The following is a 10,111-nucleotide window of genomic DNA, read 5'->3' on the forward strand; positions in this document are numbered from 1 at the left end:
TTTCCCATCTGCGAAAGGAGAACGGAGGAGGGAGCCGCAGACCTCTTTCTGGGTGGCTTCCTCCTCGGACCCTGCGACGGGCACCTTAGGACTCGAGGAGGGGGCGCTGGCGCGTGTGTGCCAGGCTAATGTGATTTCCAATCAGTTCTGGCTCCAAAGTGAACCTGACACCAGCACTGGAACTCGATACCGCTGTCTGCCAGCCTCTGCCGCGCGGCCCATGCAGCCGGGTAGGGGAGGGATTGAAGTTTTCCGGTCCCGTCCAGTCCAGAGGCCGCAGCCTCCGCGGCAGGGGCGGCGGGGCGCGGCGACCACCGCTCTGCAGCTTCCAGTCCCGCCAGCTCCTTTCGGCTCCATGGAAACCACCGCTGTGCGGGACAGAGGGAGGCGCCTCGCTCAGCCACATCTACACACGCCTCCGCGGACGGTCTGATGAAATAGAGTGCCGGAGCGTGAGAGCCCCGCGCGCTCCCAGGTTCGGGTCAGTTTCCCCGAGGGTGGCACTTCCTCGCCCCTCGGCCGCCCGCGGTCCTCCACCGCTGCCGACGCTCTAGGCGCCCGCCTCGTAGGCCGGCCGGGCTCGTGTCGCTCTAGGCAGCCCGGCGTCTCTATGATCTCCACACAACTTCCGGTGGCGGGACGCGGGGCCGCGCACGCGGGAAAAGCTCCCCTAGCGTCCCCCCCAGTCCCCCGTGTCCCCGCCCCCCCTCGCATCCCCCAGCGTGCCCACCGCCCGCACTCGGGCCGTCGCGAGCCTGCAGCTTGAGGAGGTGGGTGGTGGCCGTCCCGTGCCCCAAGAGGGCGCGGACCCCGCTCCCCCGCCGAACGCCAGAGATGGACCATTCCGCGTTCGAATACGCGGGCTGCGGGCGAATCCATTTTAGCGGGAGGGGGGAGATCGTGGGTTTGGGGCCGCGGCGCCGTGGGAGCGCTGGGTGGGAGATCGGGGCCGGGTAGGGATGCGGGCGAGGTGCGGGGCGCGGGCAGGACCGCGAGTTCCGCTGCTGGTTGCCATGGCGCCGGTCAGAGCGCCCGGCCGGGTGTCTGGTTGGGGTGTAAGCCCTTCTCCAGGCCCGGCTTTCCAGCACGGCCGGGCCTGGCCCCTCGAGCTCGCAGAGCCCGCCTGGAGGTAAGTTCCCAGGCAGCGGAGGCCCTGAGGCATCCCAGCCCCAGATCAAGGGTGGCCACTGGTTTCACGCCTAGGCCGAGTGAGGCGTTCACTTCCGTGCTAATCTGCCTCCTTGAATTCCCATCCTCAGCCTGCCAGTAGCTGCCGACCCATCCAGGAAGTCGCGGCCGGCTCCCATTTGAGGCCAGCAGGGGCGGGTCAGCATGGCAGAAACACTGGAGTTCAACGATGTCTACCAGGAGGTGAAAGGCTCCATGGTGAGAAAGACGTGGGCTCTTGGTACCGATGGGGAGAGAGGAAGGGACATTCTGTCCCTCAGCAAGAGCTTGCTTTGGTGATGATGTTCTTTAGAAAAGCAGTGAAATATATCCTGTACCTGCCTTCCCCCAGCAAAAGGCCCTCCTGAGGCAGAACTAGCAAGTTGCAGGGTCTGAGTATGTGCTGCTGGCTCCAGAGCCCAGCATCTGAGAACGTGCAAAGGTTCTGGACTCGGCCAGGATCACCCACACTTCTTGGCTGCTTTTCTCTTGTTACGGTCCTCTTAACACCCCTCACTACTTCTAGCTGTTGCCTTTGCATCAGAGCCTGGCCTGCCCAGAGTTTATGCTGGGCTGAACTGTACCTGGCAGTCCATTCCTGTGCATTTGGGCCTGTCTTTCCCACAGAACGATGGTCGGCTGAGGTTGAGCCGCCAGGGCATCATCTTCAAGAACAGTAAGACTGGCAAAGTGGACAACATCCAGGCTGGAGAGTTGACGGAAGGCATCTGGCGCCGCGTGGCTCTGGGCCACGGACTCAAACTGCTCACGAAGAATGGCCATGTTTACAAATACGACGGCTTCCGAGAATCGGTGAGGTGCCCTGTTGCCATTGGCCCCCAGTATACTGTATCATGTGCTGTTTATTTTGAATCTTCTAGAAGACTTTCAACCATTTCGGTTTTTTGGTACTTGCTGCTCAATGTCTGTGTCTCAGTTCACTGTCTTCACCAGATGCATTAGTTTGAGTTGTGTGTTTGTGTTTTGAACTGCTCGAGTTAAAGACTTCATTTCCACTTTCACTGAAGCAGTGTCTGCACAAGGTCAGGAAACATCATGAGGCCCATAGCAGGTGGTCACTGCCTTTACTCTTCTCCCAGCCTGAGATCCAGCCCGCAGCGACCACCTCTTTCAATAGCCTTTTAAATAATTTTACAGCTGAGATTCTAAGCGGCATGCATTTCTGGGGGAAAAAAAAAAGTAGTTTCTCAGAAGTAGAATGAGGTTGCTGGCCTTTACTGGGATTGTTCTCTCTCTTCACCCGCAGGAGTTTGAGAAACTCTCTGATTTCTTCAAAACTCATTATCGCCTTGAGCTAATGGAGAAGGACCTCTGTGTGAAGGGCTGGAATTGGGGAACAGTGAAATTTGGTGGTGAGTCCTGGAGGAGGTTGAGGTTTTGGGAGAGAAGGTTGGAGGAAGGGTTTGCCTGGTTTTGCTTTCTTTCTGCCACCGCTTCTGACATCCTGTCGGTTTGTAATTCATCAGGCATTTAGCGAGGCCCAGCATTGGTTCAGGCGCTGTGCCTGGGCTTGGGGTTCAGCATGAACATAGTGGTGCCAGGGCCCTGTCCCAGTGTGGTGGGAATGTTTATGCAGACTTGGGGCAAGGTGCTGTGACTTGCTAACCCCCATCTCACAGGGCAGCTGCTGTCCTTTGACATTGGCGACCAGCCAGTGTTTGAGATACCCCTCAGCAACGTGTCCCAGTGCACCACTGGCAAGAACGAGGTGACGCTGGAATTCCATCAGAATGATGATGCAGAGGTGTCTCTCATGGAGGTGCGCTTCTACGTGCCTCCCACCCAGGAGGATGGTGTGGATCCTGTGGAGGTGAGGCCTTCCCTGGTTGCCTTGGGAACGGACGGTGCTGAGCAGGCCTCCCTGCTACTCAGTAACCACCGTGTATCCGGCAGGCCTTTGCCCAGAACGTGCTGTCTAAGGCAGACGTGATCCAGGCCACTGGGGACGCCATCTGCATCTTCCGGGAGCTGCAGTGTCTGACGCCCCGCGGCCGGTACGACATTCGGATCTACCCCACCTTTCTGCACCTGCACGGCAAGACCTTCGACTACAAGATCCCCTACACCACTGTGCTGCGTCTCTTTTTGCTGCCCCACAAGGACCAGCGCCAGATGTTCTTTGTGGTGAGCAGAAACCACTGGAAGTGGGTTGTCATGGGTTTTGACTCATTAGCAGACGGATCCACTGGTGCTTAGCTATTTAATCAGCAAGCTAATTAGTAAGCTCATGTGGCGTGACTGGCGCTAAACCACCTGGGCTCTCTCCCACCAGATCAGCTTGGATCCCCCCATCAAGCAGGGCCAGACCCGCTACCACTTCCTGATTCTTCTCTTCTCCAAGGATGAGGACATCGCCTTGACTCTCAACATGAATGAGTGAGTGCTCCCTGGACACGCTTCCTGCCACCGTGCAGGCATGCGGTCAGGAGGTGGCAGGGCTCGTGACCTCGCTCTCCTCTTTGTAGGGAAGAGGTGGAGAAGCGCTTCGAGGGGCGGCTCACCAAGAACATGTCGGGATCGCTCTACGAGATGGTCAGCCGGGTCATGAAGGCGCTGGTGAACCGCAAGATCACAGTCCCAGGCAACTTCCAGGGGTGAGGGTCAGGCTGGCATCTCCGCCAGCGCGGGCAGGGCCGGCCACTTCTTCCCGGTGAGCCCCTTTGGAGTGGGAGCGCAACCGCAGGCGGTTGGCTGTGCTGAGACATGGGTCTGGCTTGTCCTGGGCAGCTGGGTGCAGGTGTCCTGCTGACCCAGGTGCCGCGGGGTCCGCGCCGCCTGGGCTCAGGTTGAACTGACTGGGCTTCTGGTCCCTCCACCAGGCACTCAGGGGCCCAGTGCATCACCTGCTCCTACAAGGCGAGCTCGGGGCTCCTGTACCCGCTGGAGCGGGGCTTCATCTATGTCCACAAGCCGCCTGTGCACATCCGCTTTGACGAGATCTCCTTTGTCAACTTTGCCCGTGGCACCACCACCACGCGTTCCTTTGACTTTGAGATCGAGACCAAGCAGGGCACTCAGTACACCTTCAGCAGCATCGAGAGGTGGGCGCCTCTGCCGGCCACTGCGGCGTCCTGGGCCCTCTCCCCACCCGCACTCCCCTGGGACTCGGTCCGGCCCCTCGGAGCACTTGGCCTTGGGGAGCGTCTCTGTTGCATACGCTTTGGCCTGGTCCTCAGCTTCTGAGAGCTCTGGGTCAGTGCCAGACCTGCTTCCCTGCACGCCCCGTGACGGGGATGTGCGCTCATTCTCTCTCGGAGTGAACTCTGTGCCTGAGAAGACAGCAGCTGATGTTTATTATGTGTTCATGGTGGGCTAGATGTCTGACGGACCCCGTCACGCTCATGCTGTGATCCTGTGAGGTGGTGAAATTCAGACCAGTAAAGAGGGAAATGTCCCTTCCCCACCAGCCGCGTCAGCTCTGTGCGTGTTTGGCTGCACAGCCCTCCCCGCCTTCCAGAGCGCCTGAGAGCTGCGGGCTCTCTTCGGAGACTAGGGTCTCGGCGCCGTGGGGCTGCGCAGTGGGGTCAAGCGAGTCAGGCCCGCAGTCTGTCCCTGCCTGTGGTGTCAGCAGGCTGTGGCGCACCCCACCTTCCTGCTGCCTCGTAACGCGCGTTCCGCTCACAGGGAAGAGTACGGGAAGCTGTTTGACTTCGTCAATGCAAAAAAACTCAACATCAAGAACCGAGGCCTGAAAGAGGTACCTCTGTGTGTGGAAAGGATGAGCCCCTCTCTTGTTCTTTCTGAAGGGGGAAGAGGGCAGGGTTTTTTCTGGCAGCTTTTTCACTCTCTCTTCTCTTCTTACCCTTATAGAAAAAGGAGGTGCGTGTGACCCTTGCCCCCTTCCTGGTGCAGGTTTCCTCAGCATGACCTTAGAGCAGTCTCCGTAGTCCCTCAGGCGCCCCCAGTGGGGCTGGGAGAGGGCGGGGCTTGGACTAACCCGTTGGCAGGAAGTTGGCGGTTGTAGGCCCTGCACGTTGGCTGTGTGTGGACAATGCAGCCCAGGGTCTTCTGGGAGCTGCTGCTTTGATTTTCACAGGCATGGGGGAGTGCTTTGGAGTGTGCAGGGGTGCTGGTGCAGTGCGAGCAGGCCCTCACACCCCCCTCCCTGGCTAGGGCATGAACCCAAGCTATGACGAGTATGCCGACTCCGACGAGGATCAGCATGATGCCTACTTAGAGCGGATGAAGGAGGAGGGCAAGATCCGGGAGGAGAACGCCAACGACAGCAGCGATGACTCGGGAGAAGAAACTGGTGGGCTAGTCTTGGCGGTGCCGGGCGGCCAGGGCAGGGCTGGGCTCGCCCAGGGGTCAGGCAGGGGGCCAGGTCAGGGGCAGATTCCCACTGGGGCGGGGCAGAGCTGATGCGGCCTGTGTTTTGTTTTGTTGTAGATGAGTCGTTTAACCCAGGTGAAGAGGAGGAAGATGTGGCAGAAGAGTGAGTCTTGGTTCTGCTTTATGGGGGTGAGGTGGTGGCTTTCAGCATAAGGGGCCAGATTTCTGGATGTTTGTCACGTGCCAGCGTTAGTACTGACCCAGGGTGGAAAAGTGGCCTCTGTCGAGGTGATGCATGACAATGAAATTGCTGCGAAAATTGCCAAGGGTGTTGGAAGCGTGAGGCCTGTTGTGAAGCCAGACCAGTGGGGGGGCGAGGATGGGAGTCAGCCACGCTTGCCTCACTAACCGGGGTCCTGGCTCTGTGGGTGACCGCGGCCTGTAAGACAGCCGCCGTTGTCTGTGCCTACTGCTCAAGGCCCTTGGTTGCCGCTTTAGGAAAGGGGCTCACGTTGACTTAGCATAAAAGGGAATTTTATCAGGTCATGTACCGGGAGCGTTCAGGGCTTCAGGACCTGGGTCGAGGTGCTCAGACGTTTTGGGGAATCTGTTTTATTTCTTCTGATTTCCTTATTTTTAGATAGGGTTGCCCGGTGTGGCGCCGGATGACCCTCAGGAGCGGTGGGCAGGCTGACCCCTGTGGATTAACACCCAGAAGTGCCTCCTCAGAGCAGCAGTGCACGGTGTTACTTGCCCTTCCTGAGTCTGAGTTTCCAGGATGTGCTCTGATGGGCCAGAGCTGAGTCCTTAGAGCCTGTGTGTAGGGTGAGCCCCTCCTGAATGGAGGCAGGGTGGTGGCCGAAAGAAAAGTGGGACTCTCAACCCAGGAGAATTGGGAATGAAAGTTGGCAGCACAAAAAAACAAAGACAAAACGTGCAGGAGCCCACTAGTTCCTCTTGCCATCTGCTCCCGGAGACGAGGAAACGAAGCAGGCGACAACACCTGCGACCTGCCGAGCACCGGCCGGGAGGTGGGCAGCCCCGCACGTGGCTCTGCACTAGGCTGCACTGAGCTGCTGTGCCCGCTCCTAGCTAGTCATCTGACCTCAGAAGACTGGGGTAGATTAAGATGGTAAACTTGAAGGAACAGACTTGGGGCCCACTCCGGCTGGGAGAATGAGACACAGCCTTTCTGTCCCTGGACTCACGGGGATAGAGTGGGACTGCGCTAGGCTGTGACCAGGAGAGCGGAAGCCCGTTGGTTCGTTGGGTTTTCATTGATTATTGGACAAGTGACCATTGCTGTGGCTGGTCGGGGTGGGGGGTGGGGGAGTGGGAGGAAGCAGGGTGGGGGCTGGTGGCGGAGGCAGTCCCATGTCTCTCCCGCTCCCTGTCAGGGCAGCTGCCGCCTTTGGATGTTTTCTTCCTGTCCTGTGGCCGTGGGTGCTGGGTTCTCGCCCAGAGTGTAAACCCTGCTCTCTGACAGGTTCGACAGCAACGCTTCTGCCAGCTCCTCCAGTAATGAGGGTGACAGTGACCGCGAGGAGAAGAAACGGAAGCAGCTGAAAAAGGCCAAGATGGCCAAGGATCGCAAGAGCCGCAAGAAGCCTATGGAGGTGCATGCTCTCCCCAAGATAGGAGGGTGGGAGGGCGGTGGGGAACCCAGCCCCTGCCTTCACTGTTCACCACTAGTTAGACCTGCTGACGGGCCCTCCTGGGACTGCTTGGTGTAGCCAGTGATCATGACCTTGAGGAGAATCTCTTGGAAATTATTTTCTCTTGGTCCTGAGAGATCTGAATTAGGAGACAGGCTGCTGTCCCAGGAGCCCAAGGAAGGGGGCCTTGAGTGCTCAGCACTGGGGTTAAAGTGCAGGAGATGGGGACTCGCCCTCGGGGAGGTCTAAGTGAGGCTTGGCACAGTTGAGTCCCTTCTCCATTTTCCCACAGGCAGGTGAGCTTGGTAATGTCTTTGGGAGAATATGGGGCATAAGTGGCAAATAGATGACTGAAGACTTTTGGGTCCTTGTATAGATGAAGAAGGGCAAAGATCCCAACGCCCCCAAGAGGCCCATGTCTGCTTACATGCTGTGGCTCAACGCCAGCCGGGAGAAGATCAAATCAGACCATCCCGGCATCAGTATCACCGATCTTTCCAAGAAGGCAGGCGAGATCTGGAAGGGAATGTCCAAAGAGAAGAAAGAGGTGAGTGGCAGCAGACTCGAGGAGCGGCTAATCCTGTAAGTGCTGGAGGGGGCTGGGGCCAGTGGTGGGACTTTTCTGTGTAAATTTTGTCCACCCCAGAATAGGTTTTCTGCTTCTCATATGCTTTCTGTGTGTGTGAAACAGGAGTGGGATCGCAAGGCAGAAGATGCCAGGAGGGAATATGAAAAAGCCATGAAAGAATATGAAGGGGGCCGGGGTGAGTCTTCTAAGAGGTAAGTGTTGGGAACAAAATGACCCAGTAACTACATTTGGGGAGCAGCTCATTTTGTAGGTCCAAGTTGAGAATTGGGGTATTCGGATAACAGGCTTCTCACCACAGTAGTGTGATGTGAATCAAACCTGGATAGGCAGTTGAGCAAGTATAGCTGACCTGCTCGGGAATTCCTGAAGTCATTTCCCTGAGGGTTGGTTTTACTTGAAGGAAGTGGGGGAGGGGAGATTAAAAAAATGACTATGCAGCATAATTCACATGTGTTTTCAACAATAAAGCAAGCCATGTGAAAAAAATTTTTCATGAGGCTACTTTGGGCTGTGGCCTCTATCCTTCTGGTTATTGACTTAGGGTACTGGCCTTGGGGTGCTGGGGCTGGTGTGGCTGGTGGTTGATGTGTAGGTGGAATGATGTTATAGCTGGGAGGGGGAGGGCCCTGGTCAGGCCAGGAGAGGTTTGGCCTTGAGGACGGAGAATCTGGGCTGAGCCACCTTTTCCTCTTGCTAATATAGGGACAAGTCAAAGAAGAAGAAGAAAGTGAAGGTGAAGATGGAGAAGAAGTCAACACCCTCCAGGGGCTCATCTTCCAAGTCTTCGTCGAGGCAGCTAAGCGAGAGCTTCAAGAGCAAAGAGTTTGTGTCCAGTGACGAGAGCTCTTCGGGCGAGAACAAGAGTAAAAAGAAGAGAAGGCGGAGTGAGGTGTGCCAAGGTTTTTTGCTGGGGGTGGGGGATGTTTCTAGGTAAGGGTTGTGGTGTGTCTGTGAGGGTGATGAGATGGGGGAAGGGCAAGTTGGACATTCTGAGTGCTGGAGTTTGGAGAAGGTGTATGAACTGAGGGTCCTTCACCACTAAAAAGTGGTGGGGGACGCGACCATGGCTTTCTCCGTAAGAGACCTTTGGTTTTCAGGACTCTGAAGAAGAGGAATTAGCCAGTACGCCCCCCAGCTCAGAAGACTCGGCATCGGGATCTGATGAGTAGAGGAGGAAAATTCTCTCCTTCGACTTACCCCGTTCCACCCCCAGGCTCCCCACTCATGTTTTGGTACCTGTTTCTCCTTATGAAATGTAGTCCTTGAGTTCTGTGCCATCTGAACAAGCTCTCCTGGTCCTATGCACTCCCCGGGAGAGCTCTTTATAATTTGGGAGAGACTGGGTGGAAGGCAGGGCAGCGCAGTATCCAAATCCTGTCCTTGGGATACAGCTGCTGCTTGTCCTCTTCACGTAACTGCAGTGGAGTCGTGAGGTTGGGCCTGTAGCTCCTAACTGGGACCTATTTCTACATTTATTTTGTATTTCTGGTCTGTGGAAAAAAAAAATCAACATTTAATAAAAGGGAAGTGACTTTGGAAGCCATGTCTGTACTTTTCTTGGTGCTGTTTACCACACCACTCTGACGGGCAGGCTGGGAGGGAGGTGTCCAGGTACAGCCTGTTCTGTTCCCGGCTGGACCAGCATTGGTTTTCACCCTATTCTGCGGGAATGGGCCACCCGAGAGTGAAGAAATGAGAGCTGATCTGATTAGGAAGTCTCTCCCTGGCAGTTCACTCCATTAGCCAACCGAAGGCAGGCATTCTTGGCAGGCTCCATCCTTAATCACCGATGAGGCAAGGGTCTTCCAATGCTTGAGATAATGGAATCAGAATTGACTAGCTCTCCCGCTGCCGGGGCAGTGGAAACCTGAACCTGAGTTTGGGGAGATGAGTTACGGGAGTTAAGCGTATTTAGTATTTGGGAAGAACACACATCTGGGAAGGGGCACAGCAAGAGAGAAGCGGACTGATGAGGAACGAACTTGCAGTCTAACGGTGGCTCTAGACCTGAGTTTATACACCTGGGGTGGCTGCGTAGGGCGGGTTATCGGGCGTTTGCACCGAGAGCTGTTGCAGTCCGCCACCGGCTACCTTCTTTCTGGGCGTGACTCTATGGTGCTGCGGCTCGAGCCGTCCCAAGGCAGTCTCCTCTCTAGGCAGCCGTCTCGGTGGCCGTCTTGCCAGGGCGCTCGCTGTTGGTTGAATTGCGTCAGTTTCGCCTACTTCTGAGCCTGGGGCGGGACCCTCATATGCAAGACTCATGAATAATTGAGTGCCTGGGCTGCTCCTATTTGCATGCGATCAGACGCGCTCTGCACAGGCTCCCGGTTTTTCACCGGCGTATGCATATGCATGAGACGTTTGGGGGCGTGGCGGTGGGCGGTGCCGGGGCGGGGCCCCGCCGGGG

General features: G+C 56.9%; 1 protein-coding gene across 3 annotated transcripts; it reads left to right on the plus strand.

Moving 5' to 3' along the window:
* The first annotated feature begins 250 nt into the window (after nucleotides 1–250).
* Nucleotides 251–9,237, plus strand: SSRP1 (structure specific recognition protein 1). 3 transcript variants are annotated; one of them, XM_012725647.1, is made up of 17 exons: nucleotides 251–481; nucleotides 1,260–1,386; nucleotides 1,795–1,980; nucleotides 2,435–2,540; nucleotides 2,808–2,998; nucleotides 3,082–3,312; nucleotides 3,461–3,564; nucleotides 3,654–3,782; nucleotides 4,008–4,229; nucleotides 4,813–4,885; nucleotides 5,302–5,440; nucleotides 5,578–5,623; nucleotides 6,947–7,076; nucleotides 7,492–7,662; nucleotides 7,807–7,895; nucleotides 8,407–8,593; nucleotides 8,802–9,237. In XM_012725647.1, the coding sequence occupies exons 2-17, from the start codon at nucleotides 1,333–1,335 to the stop codon at nucleotides 8,871–8,873; spliced, it is 2,130 nt and encodes a 709-aa protein (XP_012581101.1). In that variant the 5' UTR covers nucleotides 251–481; nucleotides 1,260–1,332; the 3' UTR covers nucleotides 8,874–9,237. The 3 variants fall into 3 exon arrangements, with proteins under 3 accessions (XP_012581101.1, XP_012581100.1, XP_004682829.1); XM_012725646.1 differs by having other exon boundaries at nucleotides 251–475; XM_004682772.2 differs by lacking the exon at nucleotides 251–481 and adding an exon at nucleotides 684–770.
* Nucleotides 9,238–10,111: the final 874 nt, after the last annotated feature.

The sequence above is a fragment of the Condylura cristata genome, unplaced genomic scaffold (genome assembly GCF_000260355.1).
Source record: "Condylura cristata isolate star-nosed mole 26May11 unplaced genomic scaffold, ConCri1.0 scaffold00015, whole genome shotgun sequence".
NCBI lineage: Eukaryota > Metazoa > Chordata > Mammalia > Eulipotyphla > Talpidae > Condylura > Condylura cristata.

Bases quoted from the DNA above. Each gene is read 5' to 3' on its own strand.
- SSRP1 (XM_012725647.1), top strand. From the start codon at position 1,333: ATGGCAGAAACACTGGAGTTCAACGATGTCTACCAGGAGGTGAAAGGC. The intron at 1,387-1,794 runs GTGAGAAAGACG...TCTTTCCCACAG, and splicing joins AGGAGGTGAAAGGCTCCATG to AACGATGGTCGGCTGAGGTT. The intron at 5,624-6,946 runs GTGAGTCTTGGT...GCTCTCTGACAG, and splicing joins GAGGAAGATGTGGCAGAAGA to GTTCGACAGCAACGCTTCTG.